The sequence below is a fragment of the Opisthorchis viverrini genome (genome assembly GCF_000715545.1).
Source record: "Opisthorchis viverrini unplaced genomic scaffold opera_v5_166, whole genome shotgun sequence".
NCBI lineage: Eukaryota > Metazoa > Platyhelminthes > Trematoda > Opisthorchiida > Opisthorchiidae > Opisthorchis > Opisthorchis viverrini.
This window is the reverse complement of record NW_008751820.1, coordinates 928,237-950,833: the sequence shown is the minus strand read 5'-3', so window position 1 is coordinate 950,833 and position 22,597 is coordinate 928,237. Positions and strand designations below refer to the sequence as shown.

The 22,597-nt window shown below is 46.9% G+C and overlaps 3 protein-coding genes across 3 annotated transcripts; 2 read left to right on the top strand and 1 right to left on the bottom strand.

Annotated features, from left to right (window-relative positions):
- Positions 1-833: 833 nt before the first annotated feature.
- T265_07255 (hypothetical protein) lies at positions 834-7,182 on the top strand (the record flags this gene model as incomplete). Its single annotated transcript, XM_009172729.1, has 4 exons — positions 834-917; positions 957-1,170; positions 4,512-4,663; positions 7,033-7,182. The coding sequence occupies 4 exons, from the start codon at positions 861-863 to the stop codon at positions 7,180-7,182; spliced, it is 573 nt and encodes a 190-aa protein (XP_009170993.1).
- Positions 7,183-10,723: 3,541 nt separating this feature from the next.
- On the bottom strand, positions 10,724-22,483 carry T265_14244 (hypothetical protein; the record flags this gene model as incomplete). The annotated part of the gene is made up of 3 exons (XM_009172736.1): positions 10,724-10,919; positions 14,569-14,900; positions 22,332-22,483. Coding segments are annotated over 3 exons (600 nt in total), but the record flags the coding sequence as incomplete, so codon positions are not given.
- On the top strand, positions 11,785-12,090 carry T265_07254 (hypothetical protein; the record flags this gene model as incomplete). Its single annotated transcript, XM_009172728.1, has 1 exon — positions 11,785-12,090. The coding sequence occupies one exon, from the start codon at positions 11,785-11,787 to the stop codon at positions 12,088-12,090; it is 306 nt and encodes a 101-aa protein (XP_009170992.1).
- Positions 22,484-22,597: the final 114 nt, after the last annotated feature.

The following is a 22,597-nucleotide window of genomic DNA, read 5'->3' as shown; positions in this document are numbered from 1 at the left end:
GATCGGAGCTAGCCCAACAACCCTCAAAGATGGGGTCCCCGTGCCACCTGTGCTTGGTTGAAGACATTGCGAGAAATGGCGGCTAATCGACGCCATTGGCTTTCGTGCTGTCAACTTCTTTCCAGATTGTCTGATTGAGTGCTTGGGGGTGTAGACACCTCAGAATGCTTTACATAGGCCAGCGCTAGGCCCCCTCCCTCACCCTGTCTTTCTCCTCTTACTCCAGGGCTTTAAATATGATCAAGTGAACCTTATGGTTGTGCGGCGGTGAAGCGTCCGCGTCAACACTGATTTCGCTGTGTTTCATGATGGTGATGATGATATTTCTGTTGTTGATGACTGGCTGGTATCGATGTTCCACTCAGGCCCGCTGGGTTCTTCCAGCGATTGTGTTAAGGGAGATCAGCTGATCTGTTCCTTGAAGTGTTCAACCCATCGCTCAAGACGACGATTTTGTGACGACCTGCGTGCCCCATCACAGTCGCTAGTTATTGGTACGCCTTTTCTAACAGCAATAAGATCTGCCGTTCTCGACGATATTCGCTGTTCATTTAGTGGAGCTAGATGACCTGAATAAACAGTTCCGAAAGCTGGGGGCGATCCGTCGAATTGGGACTGGGTGGCCCGGACGGGGTGTAGATATCGGCACCTGTCGAAAGTGAAAATAGAATGGTGACGTAGTTACTATGAATTCATGGCAACTTCCGGTACACTACTCCTTTGCAAATGTTGTTTTACGTCCGCATCTTGTCTTTCTTCCCAACAGGCCACTTGATTCTTATTTCGGAAGTCTGTTTTCATAATAATCACGCACCAGCAGCACGCGGTCACCCTTGGACGTTTGTTTGTATCTTTCCCGGATGCTTAGTTTTGCTTTCCGTGTCCAACGTGGTATTTTGGTTGCTTCTCATAAAAAGGTTAGTTCCACGTAATCCCGGTTTGTTTCATTGATACAGTATTCCATCAACGTTCGTTGGTGGCCCAACCTTCAGAATCCATGGGAGGAGGCGTCCAGAAGTCAAAGCTCAAAACTTCAAGTTCCGAAAGTACCGTTTGACATTTCAAAGGATGATTTCGAATGGGTGAGGAAAGTCATAACCATAAATGATATCCCACTCCCAAACGAGAACATCAATTCGGCCACCCCAAGTGGATGGGTGCCTCCTAATCGTAAGTTAGTCCTGCTTCTGTTTGCTGCATAAACCCGATAGCACCGAAGTGAGCTGCAGACGGGAGGTGCGGCTGACGTTTTGATTACTTCTCACTGAACATCAGGCCTCGTGCTTCGAAGTATTCTTGCAAGCTATGCAGCGTCACAATCGTGCGTCGGTTGCCCGGTTGTAAGGTTCACTTTTGAAAACAACCTATTCCAAACTTCTGCAAACGGTGAGGTGGAATTAAGGCCGAGAAATAATGACAACTTTTCTATTAGTGCCAGGTATCACTTAGCGGATCCCACGGGGGAAATTAGGGCTTAAAGTTTTAGGGAAGCGATAGATTGCCTTTGGTACATGCACCAATCCGTAGCCTGAATGCAGTGCAATGAACAGAATGTAGCGTCGCCCAAGTTCAACGGTGTTGATTTGAACAAAGGGCTGGTTGGTTCCTCCGTCAACTTTCCATTGGTGGACCTCGTTCTCCTGTAAGCACTGTATATTTTGAGACTACCGTTATTCTTGTTGTTGTCCAGATCGAAATCAACAGATTGCTATGGGACGAGTCGATAGTAGTACCAACTTTCAAAAAGGGCATTCGCAGTGAGTGACAGTCACAAGGACTTACCTTGTCACCCGTTGTGACTAGACTCTGCATTGTCTATTTTACGTCGTCTTACGAAGGCGCCGTGATCCAAGAACGGCGGTCAGGATTCCGGCCGGGAAGGGGCTGTGTGGACCACATCCCAGTACTTCTACAAGTGTTAGAACAATCTCGGTGTCCTCTGACTCCAATAGTGCCTGATTCCGTAGACCGGTCAATTGGTAATTGACCAGGTGGCTGTTGATCTGTTCGCCGAGCTTGGCAATTGATTTGGAAATGTTTCGTCACCAGTGCGCCAAGCTCGGCGAACAGACCAACAGCCACCTGATCAATTACCAACTAGTGCACCCGAGCTACCAATATTCCAAAAAATCGCCAGACCGGTTGATTCCTTTCAACACGCTTGCGCAACAGTGTGCCCGAGATTTTCGAGAATTTCATGCGTTGTTTGTATTCACGTACTTTTTGGCGCGTGTCAATGTATGGGGAGCTATCCAGACGTTTTCCTGCAAGCAGTGGTGTACGACTGAAATGTCAACCTTCTCCGTTTTTGTTTACTTTCTTCATTGGTTAGGTGTTAGAGCCAATAGTGAGAGGCCTCCAAAACCCCGGTATTCAGATCTTTCCGAGCTAAAGCCTTGTCGATCTGAAAGGTGCAGATGACATTGTTTTCATTTTTGAAAAAGGGTGGGAAGCGCAAACATTGCTTTAAATTTAACCGAGGTCATCCAATCCTTCGGCATGTACTTCGCGCCCACAAAGCGCCAAGTCATGTTGTGGGACATACAGTCTTCGAGCATGCGTGTCGAAATTCAAGGCGTGACAATGGGGGTCGTGGAACACTATACGGATCTCGGAGGTTGCATTATCTCTGACAGTAGTGTGAGAAACAAAGTGAACGCACCTAATTAGAAGGTCAGACAGATATTTCACTGGGTCTAAGTGGATGCGTTTATCAGACTACAGTGAGGGCTGTTATGTTTTGCGGCCGCTAGACTTGACAAATTAGGGCAGATTGAGAAATCCTCAGATATTTGACCACCGATGTCTGAAAACCATCAAATTTGCACTATACCTCAATGGGCGGAACAGCCAGTCAAAGACCAACAGAGGAGTTGCACCACTGTCAGCAGTACACAACATATGCTGATGCTGTAGGACTTTCGCCGATCCCAGCAAACGATTCGTTACCGCCCTCGTACGTCCATAACGTGTGGTTCTTCCGTCTGTCCGTCATGCTTTTGTGAGTAAGAGCCCCATTTATCATCTAAGCATCGTAAGCGAGGAGGTGGACAGGAAAATCGAATTAGTGGTCCGGATGTGCGTCACATCGTTTGTGGTAGAAGCGGCTCGCTCATGATAAAGAAACCTCTGAGCTTGTCAGATATCTGTCTGTCCCAACAGATCCCTTTCACTCTGCAATGTGCCAAATTAAGCAAGCTACTAGCAACAGGATTTGGAGATAAAAACGAAAGGGTCTCCTGTTGCGATTGAATGTATGGAAATCCCTAATATGAAGACCCAATCGTTTGGGAAAACTGAATGGTGCACCATATTGTCCACGTAAATTTTTTCTCGGGACTTGCGTTCAAGGCACGGCTCTGTGAAACATCTGTCCTGCTGTCGAATTTCCGTGTCGTCAGCTTAACACATTTCACCACAGGCGTCTTCAGTTAACCAGTACGGTCTATGGCTTTTAGTGCGCAGCCGCTCCACCTCGTATATGATTAACGCAAGTTCTGATCTAGCTGGCGATGATGTTGATACTTCGCAGCAGTTTATCTCAGTCAGTCATTTTGACAATGATGCATCCGGACGGACAGCGTATTCAATTTGATAACTGGACATTTTGTCGCGCATGAAGTACATTCATAGATACCAGGAGCGCGGCTGAACCCGGAATTCGGAATTAGGGTAATCTCCCACTCGGTCTTTCAACTACGAAACTGCTGTAATTATATTGAGGGTGACGGTATTGTAGAAACATGTTTCCTCCACTGTTGTATGTAACCTCAATAGTTATGGGTTATTACATCTTGTGACTGTTCCGTGATCTACAAAACCCGATGTTACACATTGGAAGAGAAGTCTGCTGATGGGATTGCCGGACAAGATCATACTATTCTTCAAGATCATGTGCTGTCCATCGTCAGCCAAGCGATGTGTGGCTGAATAAATGGAGATGAGGAATGAACGGCTCTATACCTAAACGCAGGTGCATATATATTAATCCTATATCTGCAAAGGGCTTTCAGAAAAAGCTATGAGGGCGGCCTTTGCTGCCTTAGGCGCTTGGAAAGACATTGCTTCGGGTTTTCCACCCAATGCGTTCACAACAACGCACCACCATGTGTAATGGATATGCGGAGTGGCTTGATGAATCAGCTGGGTCCGTTTTAGCCCAAAACTGCTCGTAAGTGATAACACTACCCGGTTGATCGTTACCTCTTACGTTAGTCGATAATACCTCGCCCACTCTCTGTTGGTATTACAGACAATCCTAGCGTGATGCCGAAGATGACGGCCTCACATCTGTTCCGTCAGGGAGTTGCGTTCGGTTAACCATATACCGAGTAGTAGTTTAATATCATCCACCTGTTTACTATCGTTACATTTGAAATACCCGTTAAAAACGCGTATTTTCCAGACTATTTAAATATCGGCGTTTTCATGGCCATATGTACTGGCGAGACTGTACATCCGTGCCGTATTGCCTGTAATTGTTTACTCATTTGTGTATCTTATTGTTTCAGCCGAAATTTCCAAGAACTACAGCTACTCTGTTCGGCGATCCAAGAACCATATGCTCCCAGTTTACTACAAGCAAAAGGAACGGAAAAAGGCAGAACGTTCTCATGGCACACGCAACCTGACAATCATTAGACATATCGATGGTGATATGTGGGTAAGTTTGCCAGTCGTCTCAAACACGCTTGTCAAGCGGTGCCATCGAATATAGGCCAAGCAAACAGGGTTCAAGATCCTGCCGAGTCTGATACCTTCTAGTTCCTCCTAAGTTGGCTTGGATAACTTAACAATTTGTTGCCTTTCGCGTTCATACAGGTAGGACGATGATCCATCCACTGTATTGAAGCCCGTTATTCCCCGTAATATCTTTCTAGTAAAAGTGGGGAGAAAGGACTTTGACACACTTATAATACAGTGATTTTATGACTCGACCATTGGAGTGGCTGTTGAATGATCAGAAGCGTTTTTTCTCTGTATGGAAACCACCCTAATTAACTAGGTGTCGAAAATTGTTCCCAGTAGTTCTCCACTAATCCAAGGACGAGTTTTAGGTCATTCTTGACTGCGGACTGATTAAAATTCACATAAGTGGGACCTTTAAATACCCCGAGATTGTTCACTCTGAAGTGTTTGCAAAACGTACGCAACATCCCATACTTATCCACTGGGATATGCAAGCGGAATCTTCCCTTTTAAGGAAGGGGCCCTTAGTCCTCAGGATCGACCAAATCTCCAATAGTGCATGGCTAATAACTCTGTTACACTTGTTTGCACGTTATACCATTATCTGTTTTATTGTCTAAAATACATTGGGCAGTAAGCACGGTGTGCTCACTTAATCGAAAGAAGTGTGGCTGTTCCGGCGGTCGTAGATTCAGTCTACTGCCCCCGTCTTCCATTCTCTTGGGGCCGTTTGACAGGACGTCCGCAGATACATCATCGTATAACGCGCCTTGTTTGCTAAAGTGGCAAACTGCTGTTGCTATACAAGCGCAGTACCCGACAGTACGAGAAATAGCTTCCACTGCACCGGTGGAATGCAGCGTCGGGATACCGGGCTGCACAAAGCTAGTCTGAATCATCCTTCCGCGCGTGGACGACCGCAGCAGTATTTGCCACCGTACTACAGCTACCCCATCTGCCCATGACCCTTGTCGGATTTCTTTTTTGTGGCCTACACATGCATTGCGCGTCCGTTGTCCGATCTGTGAGCTAATTACTTTGGGGGCGAGATGGCCCAAGTGGTTAGAGCGCGAATTTACTGGCCGGAAGGTCCGTGGTTCGAATCCGACCTCCGCCACTCGACTTCCCCTGTCTAGGCTTGGGCAACCTGGCAGTATCCCAGCCCTCGTGCTTCCTTCGGGTGGCATGGCAGCTAGGCACCGGGAGGGGGCTACAGCTGAACGCAGTCATCCTGAGTTTGACCTTAACCTGGCTAACTCCAATTACCTTTTACTCACACGTAAAATTACCGGTGGACCCAACGATCGAAACTCGTCACAACAGCTTTACGTTCTACCATATCGCAAAAGGTTCTAGTGACAATGTGAAAGGGTTAGCTATTCCAGAAAGAGAGTGTGGAGTTTAGGTCTGTCCGGATGACACTGCTCACTCTCTCCGTTAACCTTTTTATCGGATCTAACATGGTTCCCTTTGAACGGCACTACTTTGTTACCCGAAGTTCCGCTACCCCCTCTATAGTTTTTCGCATGTTTCTGAAATCCGGTTTTCCTTATTTTTACCATGCCCGGCTCGTGTTCCCCACAGATTCTAGTAATTCTGTCGGAATCTTAGCTCCACGCATCATTTAGCGGTAGTTATTTGCTCAGTAACTACATGACTCAAGTGACTAACTAGATTAGGCAGAGTTGATGTGTAGGTATAATCGCCAAGCCGACCTCTTAGACTTGCGCGAAATACCCTCACGTCTTCGAGAAATACACTCATTTGCAAATCAATTTGGTTTTCACGAGAGACTCAACTGAATCTCTCGTTTTTGATATTCTACAACTGAATGTGCCGCACACAGGCCGCCTCATTATTCAGCTGACACGATATTCGAGATATCGCAGTATATTTTCGTAAAGGAAACTACTCACAAGGTTGCTGAAAACTCTTCGACAGAATATCATAAACGAGAAATTTGGTTGAGCCTCTCGCGAAAACCAAATTGATTTGCAAATGAGTGTATTTCTCGAAAACAGTCCAATTTGGGTTCAAGTAGAACATAAGGTTGACGGAAACTCGGTGACTGCGTCTACCTGATGAGCCCAAGAAGGGCGAAACCGGTCGTGGGCTGTCAGAGTTTTCAGCAGCCTTGTGAGTAGTTTCCTTCATGAAAATACCCTTACATCTCTGACACCATTCTCAGTGCTGTACTGCAGTGCCAGTCATACTGTCATTTTGTTTCCTCATACTCTCAATCTATTTTAGAATAGAAACAATAGGACCGGTTGTCTCCAAGTGAGGTAATTTGCCACAGTTTTCAACTGACTAAACGGGCTATATTTTCGATTCTCATTGTAGGCTCTTGCCGAGGACCTTCGTCAGTTGCTACAACCGAAGTGTGACGGAGGGCTGTTCCTTTGCCAAGTGGATGAGGCTACAAGGCAGATAAAGATGGAGGGGATCTTCTTGGAAGAGGTTAGCAGCTTCCTGCTTAGTTGCGGGTTTTGACGAACCAAACTCCCAAAACAAGTGTACATAGAAAAACGACAATGTAGTGTTTTTTCATATATTTTGCAAATATATACGCGTTACACAGCACTAGGATTGTTGAACCACAGCTTCATCCCACGGTCCGTGGATGTTTCTGGAAGGGAAAAGGTCAGTTGAAACGCTGTTTATCATTTGTCTTCGAATAAATGAGCATCAAGATGCAGCTTCACGACATGTACTTTCCCTGTCTAGGCCTGAACAACCTGGCAGTATTCCAGCCCTTCTGGTGGCGTGGCAGTTAGGCATCGAAAGGGTGCTACAACTGGACGATTTACTCCCTTTACTCCACATCCCACGATAAAATTACAGGACCACTCATGTTTCCCAACATGGTCCCGACGGAACGGAATTCATGTTTTTTTTTTGTCGTTGGACGAACGACAACATCAGAAATCATTCAGAGTTTACAAAGGTATTACTTTGGACAATCAGAATGGAAATATTGATCGGGGTAGCAGGTGATGTGAAATCGGGGCGAGTTGGACCAAGTGGTTAGAGCGCGAATTTACTGACCGGAAGGTCCGTGGTTTGAACCCGACCTCTGCCTCTCGACTTCCCCTGTCTAGGCTTGGGCAACCTGGCAGTATTCCAGCCCTCGCGCATCCTTCGTGTGGCACGGCAGCTAAGCGCCGAAAGGGTGTTACAGTTGAACGAACGATATGAAACCATAAGGCCAGCACATTGTGTCGCCTCTTTGAGAATTATTTTGACGACACATTCTCCAGTCAATTCGCTTAACTGATGACACATGAACTGATCAGCACTTCTCCTAGGCACACCAACCCAGAGCTTAGACCAAAGAGGTTCGCACATGTATTGACTCAGCCTTGTGAGGATGATATTCCCATCCGGATTGGGAAGGCCAGAGCAGCTTCCGTGAGCCTGCATCACCTGTAGCGTAGAGAACAAATTCTCCGCCTGGTCTTTGTTGAGAGGTGTAGACGCCACGTGAGTGGCTGAGAGCTGGGGGTGGTCGTGTCAGAGAATGGCCTATCTTGGGAGTAAGCTTATTCGAGGGACTACTATACACATGTGTACATATCGAATGCCAGAGCCGAACTTATTCGGTCGTGTTGCACTAATGTCGGAGAATATTGTGACAGCAGTCAAGCGGTTCCCGGCCACCAGGCCACCTCCCCCGCCAGTAATTGCTGCAGGACCCCGGACCGTCATGATCCGATCAACTGCGCGCAAACAATCGTGCACTAGCATGTATACGAAGCCGAGTAGAAGAAGCTGGAGCTACTTGCAGCTCTCTTCCCAAGACACTGCGAACTCTTATATATCATCATCATCATCATGATGTCGCAAATGCAGACGGACCCAGAATATGCTTTAATCAGCTGTCCTGAACCAAGCTATTATGTGCTTTGTCATCGTGCCGCTTGGTCGTACTGCCCTTGAAGGTCACATCATCGTAATACTGAAAAGTGGCACGTAAAAATGAAGCCTCAAACTGGTGTTCGCGACAAGAAACGAGGCGAAGGGGTTCCGGATGTGGAGAAACTCTGGATAGCTCTGTCGCATTTACTGAATTGTTGTACCTGGATGAACTGAGGATCGCGCGTCGCAAAATCCTTCAATGAAGCGATCACGTTTACCGCACAGCTAGATAACGTCCTAAAAGTTCAGCTCTACATCATGTGCATGCCAGCGGTCGATGGTCTTTCTAGATTTTTCGATGAAATAGGTTCACATTCGCGATTTGACAGCTTCAAACTAGGCTACGATCTAGCGGTCACTGAGACCGTCATATACGACTAAGAATCGAATCCATCATCAGCTTGGAAACGAGTATATTGTCTATAGCTGCCGCTCTGCACGAAATCACCAGAATGAAACACGTTGGAACTTAAAATCCAGTCCGAATAAATCATAACACCAATAGAATTGGAAGTGGGGGGGTTGCGGGCACACTAATCACATCGCTCAAGTGCGAACACGTCCGCCCGTTCAGACGTGAGAATTCAGATGCGTCCAACGTGCGCTGGTAGAATAGTGGTAACACGTTCGCCTCGCAGGTGTTCAGAGTTCAAACCCTTGGACGGCCATTGGATATGCACTGCTGATGACCTCTAACAAGAGCGAAACTCGGGTCCAGTGCTTCCCTCCTTTGGTGTGAATTCACATGAATAACTGCGCCAGGACAGGAGGACGACTATTCAAAACGAGAGTGATGTGAAACTGAAACTGAAGAACTGGAAGTGACAAGGTGAATTGCCCCACGTTATGAACAGTCGTCAGTGGCAGCAGTACCTTACTTACGAACCTGTTCGCTACTTGGGATTTATAAAAACGGTCCTGAGTCTCTCCGTCAATCCAAAACAAAGTGCTGCTGGCTCCACACGGACGGACGAACGCTACTTGGGACGGTACCAGCTATTGTCCTGATAGGTAAATTGAGACGTTGGGTGCTGACTCATTAGGAAAGTTGCCAAATCAGATATTATTTCACCACTGCGATATGAGCCAGTCACCGAAGAAATAACAGTTGGATTGTCTGTTCTGTCATCTCCGGTGTGCAATGATTTATGGCAATAGTCTGCGTTAGTGTCGTTCGACAAGTTAGCATCCGGTGATTTGATACAAAGTACTGAGCGGACTGCCGATGACGTACCCATTGACGCTGAGTTTGGCCCGGACGCATGTACATCCAAAGCATGTTCCATCGCACATCAAAGTTGCCTGTCAGTTCTGCAAAGACTGAAACTGCATTTGCCGTTTGGCACACTGAGGCAAAATCAATCTCGCCACGGATATCACCGCTGACAGCAATACGAGCACAGGTGTTCCATTGCCATATAAAAATTTGAAAAAACCGTTCAACCGCCGCGCCCTTTTCGGTGCCTAGATGTCATGCCACCAGAAGGAAGCAGGAAGACTGAAATACTGCCGGGTTGTCCAAGCCTAGACAAGGGAAGTCGAGAGGTAGAGGTCGGGTCGAGCCACGAACCTTCCGGTCAGTAAATTCGCGCTCTAATCACTTGATCCACCTCGCCCCATGTCAATTCATTGGGTCATCATCAACATCATCGACAGCAAGACATCAGTGTTCAACACTGATGCTTCACTGCCGTATTTGGATGAAGCTTTGAAATGGAACGACAGAAAATGGCACAGGGGATCTAGGGTAGGCCTATCACACTAAGTCACACACGGATGAAGCTTTGAAATGGAACGACAGAAAATGGCGCAGGGTAGGCCTATCACACTAAGTCACACACCCTCCCTATGGATAAAAGTGACCGCAAATTTCACAGCATAGCGGCTCTTTGAAACAATGAAGTTGTAAGCTTCACCAGCAGCTCATCAGCCTCCTCTTCACGAAAACATGCTTTCGAGGTCTGACACACGCACCTCTCCTTCAGACGCATTCGGTAACACATTCGTGAGGGCTTCTATCAGCATCACTTTGCTCTTACAAGATGCTCGGCCAAGACAACAGAAAACTTCGCAAAACTGGTAACCGGTTTGTCTGACAGGCTACGAATTGCTTACCTCTTGATCCTCTGCATGCGAACCAAAACCCACGGCCCGATGAAGTTTATGAGGACGATCAAGGTCAGGTTTGCGACGGATATGAGAACTCTGTACTCCATTGGAGCTTCATGATAGACGATGGGCCACAGGAACGTGTTGGAGAATACAAAAGCGAAAATGGTAAGGCACAACTGGCCAGCCTTTCCGGCGCGAACCTGTCAACCGGGAATGGAATTTGCACCATGGTAGATAAAGACAATGTATAATGGATATACGGAACCACAACAAAGTAGCCTGAATAACTCGCGAAATGGCTTGGACTACCAAATTGGCTACGTATCTTCCACTAACCACTGTCCGATTCTCTGGAAAACGCGCGGTTATGCGGTCCAATTCACAAACCCATAAACCATAGGTGGCGGCGGTAGTTAGACTTGGAGGTAGAAAATCGTGTAGCATAACGCTTGTATCTTTCTCCAGAAATGAGGTTTATACATTAACTGCGCATGAAATGAAATATTTCTCAATATCATAAACACCAAAGTGCATTAATTCCGCTGCCAGAAAAACCGAACTGCTGAAGCCCATACGCATATTTTGCTGGCTTTTTGTAAATTTGTCATGTACATGGGGGGCACTTTTCCTTGAAGTAACTTTCCTTTGGATAGTTCAGTATTCGTAGAAAAATCGTTCAGCTGTAGCACCCTTTCGGTGCCTAACTGCCTTGTCGCACGAAGGAGTCACGAGGGCAGGGATATTGCCAGGTTGCCCAAGCCCAGACAGGGGAAGTCGAGAGTATTAATCATTGCTGACGGGGTCAATGCTGTCGCTCAAAACGGGTACATTCATGCACATTGAACATCTTTTTCTCGACACCAATGTAACCTTGGCTAACTACAATGTCCCCATTCTTTGTAATGGAATTTCCAACGGCACCCGCCTTTGTGATTGCCTTCAGTCTCTAGGCTTCGCTTCTCCGCATAACTTCCACTCTCTCCACGAAAGTGAGAACTTCCATCCGGGAATTCAACATTAGACACGCTGTGGCAGCTAACAACACTGTCCAAGTCAGAAGCTGAAATGACCGATGAAATCGAATCACACGTCAACCGAGTGCTATTCATCACAGTCACACCTAACGTTGTCAGCTCAACTGTGTGGCATTATGCCGCTTCTAACTGTTACGAGGATCATGCATCGGCGCCGCCACAGACTTACCCAAGAGCGATCGAGGCGGTCGAAACATACCCACTTGGCAGACACAGAGCGGAGCGATATATGCAAGATTCTGCTTCGCATGTAGCCAAGGAGTCTACTGGGATAACTAGCGAGAAAGATGCGCCAGTGTGGGCTTCTTACTCTTCGTGTCTATCTGTTTCTACTTGAGAAGTTGTCAGATGGCTTAATCTAGCTTAGATGGGGATGTTAGCAGAACTCCACTATTCTAACAAGAAGTTACATAAACAAGTAGAAAGGTGGACCGGAGATATCGTACTTTGAAGCCAAATTTACCGGTAAAACTTGGGAAGACATTCTAGGAATGCAAACGTTGACTGTCGAAGATGGAGACGCTACAAAAATGGCCACTTGACTAGGTAGTGGAAATTGACTGCTGTCTGGTGACACTGACTTAGGACCATGCTGTCGGGGAACTTGATTTTGATACATATCCTGTAGGGTGGGTCATGTACGATAAGCTGGTACCTTGAAAATGTTGCCTTATGAATTTCCTGACTGTTCGAATAATAGCATTCAATCTGACGAATGTCTTTTCCTGCTTTACTGTGGCCCATCTAGCAAGAGGATAGAACTCTTCACTGCATCGGGGACAGTCTCCTATGGAATAGCGATCAATAAAATCCGAAGCGTTAATCCGTGCTCGCTGTGGTGTCTGTTTTCCACCCGAATACTTTCGGGGCATCCCGCAGGGAATGCCAACAGCAGCCCCATCTGAAAGCACATAAGGCTATAAGCAGTAAATGCTCTGCTTTCTCACTACCAATTGGTCTTTGACATCTATTGCCCACTTTTGATGCTCACAGCTCCTTTGACCTGGTTTAGTCCTGCTTTCAAGTTGTACGGTTTTAGCGTGACATTAGGTATTTCGCATTCGGATGAGAAACACTTGATGGACACTGGGTGAAGCTCCATTCCATAGGTGTGACGAAGAGTAAATGTTCTTGGTAGGGCACCCATTCGGGAAGTGGGAGCCAGTGCTTCGATCAAGTATCTTAGAAATGCAAACAATTGAATTTTTTTCATTATTTCACACTATTTCAGATAATCTAAATACTTTTGCTTCGCACCAGAAAAGCATAAAGTACCACCGCAAGACTGGATTGGATCGAAGCCAAGCTGCATGCTTGCAGATAAGCGAATTGGCGTGCATTCGTTCGTCTTTCTGGGCAGGCACATAACTCGCGGCCGATGGACGGAAGACGAAAACACCTCCCGAAATGGGAAGACCAGGACAGCGCTTGCTAACCTCTGACATTTGTGGCGTGACACCAGGTTGGTTGTCAAGATCAGTGTTGCAGCTCCATCTGTCCTACTTAATAGATCAGAAACAGCCACTGCGTGCAAATCCAAGATTCTGTGTGTTTGGGCACCGATGCTTCAGAAGCCTTGCGCGAGTTTGGTGGGTATACTAGACGTTTCCTTCGACAAATCAGCCAGCCGCACTCCACAGATTACGCTGACTAGACCATATACTTCGTACACCAGAGGATCGTTTACCTTCCAAAGTCCTATTCATCGAGCCGTGTATCGGATGGAGACCGTTCGGGAACCACCAAAGAAGCACGATCACTCTGTCGCGTCGTTAACCACGTCTTCCCGGATAGGAACCCCGGGACGAGACAAACCAATGGTCAGTGACGTTGACATACAGAGCTTTCGCGCAACAAAGGTCAACCACGTGTCAAAGCTATCACCCTCGTCGTATAACTCCCTCACTTCAGAACGAAAAAAATTATATAACGCCAACAAACTGGTTGGGTCATAGCCCCTCCAACGCGTTGATTTCGCTTCCTAATTCTCATCATCTTCGGTGGATGAACCTGCAGCGGCTGAAACCGCTGTACTTTAGTCCCTAATTCTCATCTTCGGTGGATGAATCTGCAGCGGCTGAAACCGCTGTACTTTAGTGAACTGCTACAAAAAAACAGACTGACTGTTTGCTAAACAAGTGCTAAGCTCTGTGAACAGACGTACAACTAATAGGCGCACGCGCGCTATCAGTATTTCGATGAACCTCTGACACTTCCGCAAACTCATTCCCGGGATGTAAGTGGAGCCCGTAGATAACTACGTGGTCGGTCACTAGCACCCATCGAAGCGCGGATGTCCCCCTTTGAATTGGCGTGAATTCCCCCTTTAAATAATATCACCTACTCGTTGCTTTTAATCAAAGCTGGTGTCTTCCTGTTGCAGATTTTATTGAATCCTAGCATGGGTTTCTATCCAGCGTAAAAATAAAAATGAATCATTCAGCTGTAACACCCTTCCGGTGCCTAGCTGCCATGCCATCCGAAGGAAGCACGAGGGCTGGGATACTGCTAGGTTGCCCAAGTCCAGACAGGGGAAGTCGAGAGGCAGAGGTCGGGTTCGAACCACGGACCTTCCGGTCAGTAAATTCGCGCCCCAACCAGTTGAGCCATCTCACCACTCAGCATTGTGGCTGATGTTAGCCGTGGGGTCCGTATGAAACCATACATCAATGAGAATAGCCACGGCCCTTCAGTAAATTCGCGCCCCAACCAGTTGAGCCATCTCACCACTCAGCATTGTGGCTGATGTTAGCCGTGGGGTCCGTATGAAACCATACATCAATGAGAATAGATAGCAAACTGCTATAAGACTCACCCTGATTACTTGAACCAGCGAGGGCCATAATGCGAACAAAACGGTTCCTGCAGCGATCAGAACGAAGGTGTGATATGGAGTTGGGAGACGGCTGGCCAGACAGAGAGCCGCTAGCAGACTTGAGCTGAACGCTGTTGTATTCGACCCGGGCTCATAAGCATAATCAGCCAGTTGGGTAGTGTAGTCGGTGCACGCCCAGTTGAGTAGGAAGAAAAGGCCGGCCATCGCATAGATACTATCCGTGCTAACCGTGGCCAGAAGGGAATGAAGAATCGGTGCCAGAATTAGGCTGAAGGTGAAGATGACCAGTCCAGTTCGGATGTGGAACAGTGCTGCAAAAGACACAAGCGTGTTTTGACTTTCGTGCAGATGGGATACTGCTTGAGCAAATGAGTCGTGAATGGTAGGTTCAGATAATCAGAATAGGTGGAAAAACATCTTCGATTACTTTCGGAACTGCTGCAAACGGGAAGTAGTCTCTCAGCAAGCACTGAAACAACCGAACTCAAACGATGCTCCTTGTCGGGAGGGATTAGTGCAATCAGTATCCTTTGGGAGGGTCACACACTTGTCCAAATTGTTGTGGACTATCTGGAGGTCTCTCCTGAGTGACTACTGCACGCACTACACACATGACTTTTGATAACGCACGTGTATAGAAAATGACACTCATGTGTTATACAAGAGCTCGCTAAATATCCCTACGCCAATATAGTCCCGACCAGATTGCGTCGGTATCGAATAAGTTAAGTATAATCTATGTCGTGCGATGATACGACCGGATGACAACGATCATTTCATGGGGACAGAAGCTGCAGACGAGTTAAGAACCAACGCTTTTGCATACATTTCTAGCTTATGCGGTTAGTCACTAAACTGAGAACACGGGTCTACATCTGCGCTCGCTGTGGCTACCAAAGGTGGGCACCCATTCTCCAAGTTGACAAAGAAAGTCAACGCAAACGTCACGAAGCGCAACTGAGCAGTCACTGGAGCACCGCGATTATGGCTGGACAGGGAGTTCCTGTAACAAATTGTAGTCAGCAGCAACGTAAGCAACGATGCAAATTTGTCACACAGCGCAAAGTGCACACAGACTTCCAATCAAAACGCTTCCAGAAAGGGAATCGTAATCAGTTTCATACCCTTTGGATTACTGACCACTGGTATTTCGCTGAAGTCGGTAGAGGCCGATTGTGCAATTGGGTGTGGGGGTACATCCCTACTTGGCATCCGAACGTCTGGTTTTTCAGATACTCCGCCTGTGATTACCCAACGCCTCCGCGTATCAGCACATAGAAGGCAAACCTCGCTGTCGCACAGCACAGAGATGGCACGCACCGACGCTAGTGATCGCGGTATCTGCGCAGTCCTAAAGCAGAGGAATGGAGTTATCGAATACGCCAGTCGTGTCCTGACTAACGCTGAACAGAAGTACTCGACTATTGAAAAAGAGTGTTTAGCGATCGTCTGGGTTCTGGATAAGTGGAGGCCATATCTGCTTGGATGAAGATTTCATGTCGAAACCGATCACAACCCCCTGGAGTGGATCATGACTACCAGAGATCCTCGCAGAAAGCTCGCGCGCTGGGCCCCCCCGGTGCAAGAGTACGACTTCGCGATCCAGCACTTGCCAGGCAAGGAGAACCTCTTGGCTGATTGGTTGTCAAGACCAGGGGCTGAAGATGAAACCCCCAGGATCATGATTGGGACCAATAGCCTCGTCGTCACACTGGATCCCGGAAGGTTGGTGCAACTCCGCAGCGAAGGCCTCTTTTCTTTCAGCCCGCAATTTGACCGCATACACATCACAAGCAGCGTAAATTGGAGAAGGTCTTCCGAGTGATTACGCAAGCCGTCACACGTTCAAAGATACGAAGAATACGTAACACCTTGGACCCCCGCTAAGTGCGAACATACGGGGTATTTCCTTAGTATGGCTGCTTGAGTTTTATGAAGACCACGTCAGAAGGCGAAATGCTGGGAAGTACCTTCAAAAATACTTGAGCCAGGCTTGTGCGGATGAGTGAAACACGATTTGCATTGTGTTGCAAACAGACAGAAAAACGAGATTCCAAGCTTTCAGTAAACGAACTGTACAACTGGTTCCATGCTCCCACCAGGCCTGGCCAAAACTTGACGGTCAAATACGGATAGTTTTCGTACGTTTACACTGAAAAAAGTCGTACCTCTGGTCCATAAAAGTGTGGATGGCATGAATGAAATGCATATTACGCTGAGGGCAGAAACACTGATAACAAACTGACAACATAGTTATCAGAGGTCACTTCAAGCCGCCCTTCCCACTTGAAAATTTCACGGTGAATGATCCAACAACCTGTGTATCTGATTGCCATCTCGATCAGCTGACCTGAACAACTGTGACGCTGGGGCCTACACTTTCATCATCATCATCATCATCATCCCTGATTGCCATCTCGATCAGCTGACCCGAACTGTGACGCTGGGGTCTACACTTTCATCATCATCAGCATCATCATCATCGACACCATGACATCACTGTTCAACACCATTTTATAAGTAACTGTTAAATAGCACAACAAAATTATTCAAGTCACTTAGAGAAGGCTTCAATCTTTGAATTAGCCTACCCAGTACCTGTGGGCAAACTCTCCTGGGACATGTCAGCTACTGTGAGCTTTCGGAAGCGGGTAGGCACTTGGATAACAAAGGTGAACAGCTAATGTGAGAGAAGCTAACTATATTTCAATGACCGGATATAATGGGACCAGACGAAAGCTTACCGTAGATCCTACAGCACCATGACTATGCTACCTTTACTGAAGGCAGAAATTTGAACGGAATGTTTTTGCTCTCCGGACCCTGTCACAACTTCTGGCGATAGTTGGAATCGAAAGCGACTTTCGTACGGGCAGACAACCTTAAAACCGGATAATATTGCTTCTTTCACTGCCTTCCACTCGCCTCCTGAGATGTGCTTCTATGAAGTTTCTGTTCTGCTGAGGTTTTCTCAATACTGTTGGTTTACAGAAACGCTTTGAGGACGATAAATTGAATGACTTCACTTGTCTGCTTGGTTCTTTAAGGAACAGAATTTATAAGCGGGCACGTTCAATCGGGTCTCAAGCTGTATAAACGAAGTTTGAATTGGAGCTCTTCATTGATAACTGAATGCCGCATGGTCCAACTTTTCGAATTGCTAACAAAAGTTCACAGAGTAAAGGAACGCTCATAGTCAGGGGCTCTCTGTATGCACGGTGGACAGTGAATTCGTTGAACCACAGAATTGTCAGTGAACCGTGAAGAAAAGAGCTTGAATAAGTGGGAAAACAGAAATAAATAAATATACAAGGGTGGACAATGGTGGAGATTTGGACGAAGATTTGAAGGTCATACGAGATGGGAAAAACGGAAATCTGAAGGAGATTCCACAGGCGAGCAGTTCTGGTGGTATCGGGTGACCATAGAAGCGGCATTGGGTGATCGAGCAAGCGTAGCAGTAGTATGGAAGAGGCGAGTTCACTGGAGGATGTACCGCAGTAGCGGTGAGAAAATAGCGGGAGATAGCCTTCACTTCGACGGTGAGTGACGGTCGGTAGGGTATTGCTGAATAGAGTTTACGAGGGGAAGATGTAGAACAGTATAACCGCAAATAAGATGCAAGCATTGCAGAGTCGGGAAAATCTGAGACTCGTACAAAAAAGTTGGAAGCGAGTGGAACATTTACGATAGCGAAAAAGGAAAACCTGATTCTCTGGAGGATCGGGTTTTAATCACTTTCCAATGCGAGGCCTAATTGAGAATGGTGTGAAAAGAAACCCTAGAAGTGAGTGGTTGGGTACTTGGAAGATTGCGCTGAAATCAATAAAGCGAATGGTTGGCAAACGTAACGGCGAACGAGGAAGATAAGTGAAAAAGATAGCGATGAATATAGTTGTGTTCAACAAGTAAGGATATCTCTAAGATCGACCTTCGGTGTACTGTTGACGTGCATTCGGTCATCAGTCATCCGAGGTCTGACGGGTCTTTGAGGAGGATAAATGCAAAAAATTGGAGGACTGCATCACAGGAGATTGCGTTGGTAAAGCCATGAACAAACTAAAGATCAACACTAAACTGAAGAACACCTGCGTTCACCTGGGGAGTCCAAGAGAGCGCCGTCAAGACGTACCTGGATCGGTTGATTTGTCAGAAAGTCTCTGACGCAGTTCATCAAGCCAGGATGCAGTGCATACATTGACAATTTAGCAGTCAGATCGTCGCATCGTACTTGGTCGCAGGCTACCGACAGATCAATGCACGGGTCTAGCCAATCGAGTCATAGCCAGGTGACTCGTGTGATACGTAAGTCATTTGGCCCCCAGCTGGACGATGGCGTGTGTCCACATTGGCAATCGGCCAGGTGGCTGTTATGTCCCAGATCAAGTAAAATTGGTGTGGCCCCTGAGATTTTGACAAAACAGGGGTAATAAAGCTGGAGAGGTAGTTGTTTGGAGACGTGCTTTGGAATAAGGAGTATCTGAGAAATTCTCTAATCGGACGAAACTACACCGGAAGAGCGACAACTGGAGTGAATTCTAGAGCAAACGTACGGGGCGAAACGGGAAGAACAATTCAGACCAGGATAATTGTTCAGCTGTAACACCCTTTCGGTGCCTAACTGCCATGCCACCCGAAGGAAGCACGAGAGCTGGGATACTGCCAGGTTGCCCAAGTCTAGACAGGGGAGTCAAGACACAGAGGCTAGGTTCGAAACACGGACCTTCCGGTCAGTAAATTCGCGCTCTAACCATGAGCCATCTAGCTGAAATGGTGGGTATTGGAAAATAGCTTAGCTCCGAGATAGTAAACGGGACGGAAATTGGGGGAAAAACTGTGGAATTCGGGGCAAACAGTTGAGCAGATATTTCAGCCTTTTCTTGACGAAGCGAGATCAAAACGTGATTGAAGTCATTAACAGAACAGTAGATATAGCAGAAATTCGAACTGACTGATTCTAGAAATATGGGCTTCCAGAAGGCGTACTGGGGACGTGATTGAAGTCATTAACAGATATAGCAGAAATTCGAACTGACTGATTCTAGAAATATGGGCTTCCAGAAGGCGTACTGGGTAGCTGATCGGCCCTGGGATTGAAGGACATATCGTTATCCTCGTCGGCGATGGCAGCACAAGAATCGCGGGTAAGAACGTGGTCCGAAGGAGGTGAACAGATATGGGAACACCCGAGTTTACACATTCTGTTCTTTCTTCCAACCGAAATAAAGCATGAATGACCAAAGCAGCCAAAAATGGGGATCCATGGGGTTCAGAAAAGTGAAATACGAACTGGAGACTCTTGTCAGTACGTAAAACTTGAGCCGTAATCGGTTCGGGTGCCGCAATTCCACGGACAGGAGCCGTAGAACACGGCAAGACGGTGGTATGTGAGAAACAATGGAAGTAAGACGGGAAGACGTAATGGAACACCGATCGGAAAGATCGATGGAGGCAGAAAAGAAAAATCGACCACGACGATGGAAGATTTGTTAAGACAATGTACAGGGGAAACGTCGCGGCTAGGGAACTGGGATGAAAAGTTGATGGTCGCAAAAAAATCTGTCTCAGAACTGGCAGCGTCCGTGTGCGATGAGGAACCTAACCACCAGGGTTGCGGGAACAAAATTCAGTAGTAAGATAGTATTGTAAAATTCGTCCGCCGTTGCCGCTAGCTATGGAGTTACTAACATACAAACCAAAAAATTCTGTTTTCAGAAAGCGGTATTGTAAGCCAAATATAGTGAACATCAGGTGAACGACGGTCGAGGGAAGACGGTAAGATGTCAAAGCAGGAACAAACCCTATCCTTAAAACGGAATCAATGATGCAACGAGTAATCTAAAGATTGGACCGTTATGGGAAACCTCCTTTTTAATGAGGAAGAGAACAAATTTAGCGGAATCTGACAAGCGCTGATGTACTCAGCTGAAGCTCCCATTGAGACCATAGACATCGCGTAGAGGGGCCTTGAGGTTTGAAGAGAGTAGTCGATATTCACGTTTGCTTCATGCAACCCCGGGGGCATGAAGTGACGAGCTACAAAAGCCACATAGACTGATGGGTGATGCCTCAGGCGGCATCATCAGTCGCCTACCACCTGGTCCGTGATTGGTTTTCTGACGGTTACCTCCAGGTAACACGGTGTGCACCCTTATGCTAAAAGTTCCTACGTCCAGTGCACAAAATGAATAGTCGCTCCCCATCATCCGCGCAGTGAGCACCGATTTAAAGCCTCCCACTTAAATGCTTGGGACTCTCTGGTTGATTTGCACATTCACATCACCCTTCAAGAGACGTTATGCAAACATCTCGCCCATCGAAGGAATCAGGACAGGTATCGACCTTCCGAACTGAATTCTAACACCACAAACAAAAATCGTTTACCACGTCGAGCACAACTCAAACAGACAATAAATACGATTGTTTGCTGGAATCCAGTCTAACAAGGGGCGTTCTGTCTTAGGAATGAGAGCAACCTCAAAGCCGGAGGTACCACAAGTCACTGCATCAAGATGCTTTGGTACCCGAAGAGTGGAATATGGTAGGTCCGAGCTCGTCCTCACCGAAGTGGGAGGTACAACAGGACTGGGGTCAGGTATGAATTTCGGAGACACAATGCAAGCCACTGTCGTATATTTGCTCTAATCCTCAAAAGGTTTCACTGTTAAACCACTTTTTTCTAGTTTAAGCTCACTGTGTCAAAGTTTTGGATGAACAAAGCTTAACTTCTGAGCCCTCAGTCTTTTCCGTTCTTGAGCTGATTGCCGCCAATATGAGGGTCACCTTAAAGGCCTACACAGAACGACTTGGTGGTAGTTTTCTGACAGTGCCGAGTAATGCATCGCTGGTCAAGGTGATTTAAGGATCGATTTTTTCTAATATGCTTTGTCTACGGGTAAGTGGCATCACTGCTGCCACAAATAGGAAAATGCCGGCCACCCGTAGGGTGACTCGCACTTATCTCGCAGAAGACAGTACAAATCTCAGACGGACCCGTAAAATTACACATTGTAGTATGCGGAGCACTGGGCTCCGCCTGACTGCTTCCCTTAGGTTCTTCTGACAGAGTTAGAACCTATGGAACGAAGTCCCAGTTTGTATGAAAAATCGAAATCATTCAGCCGTAGTACCCTTTCGGTGCGTAGCTTCCATGCTGCACGAAGGCTGGGATACTGTCAGGTTCTCCAAGCTTACACAGGGGAAGTCGAGAGGCAGCGATCGGGTTCGAACCACGGACCTTCCGGCCAGTAAATTCGCGCTCTAACCACTTGGACCATCTCGTCCCGTATAAGGCACCGTTGAACGGAAACGATCAAGCCAGACCATCGCGCCAAGGTGGCGGCTATTGGCCGTGCTGTGAGGCTCTGAAACTGATAAAACGCACCCATTCTCCTCCAGCGTCAAATTGCATGCCATGTCAGCCCGAAAGAGTTAATTCGGTAAGTTGATAGTACGCATAACCAAATTGCATGCCACGTATAACACTAGTCAGCCCGAAACAGTTAATTCGGTAAGTTGATAGTACGCATAAGGTGCAACTCATGAACTTAACACCGAGACCCATCAGACGCACCGCTTTCGAAATCTAACCATCCCATTCCATACTGAAATTCTCTCTTTGGATCCAGTGTTTGATTCGACGCTTTTCACTATGAAAATTTTCAGACAATTGGGTTGAGGCAACGGCTGGAACAAGGGTAGGCATGAACACACACTTCACTTTGCGAAGCAATAATACTTACCTCGCTGTAGATTAACCTGCTCACTTGTACCGAAGAACCAGAAGAGAAGATATCCGGTTATGACGAAGAACATGAGAACTGTGCTCGCAGGCACTGGAGACACCCAATTGAACAAAAGATAGAAATAGAAACTGATGAACACTGAAACACTGAGAGGTAAGCCAATGAAGAAGTAATGGAGAATTACCAGCACAATTGTTGATAAATACTTCCGGCATCGATCATCACTGAAACCAGGTTGTACTTCCGAATGTAAACTGAGGTGA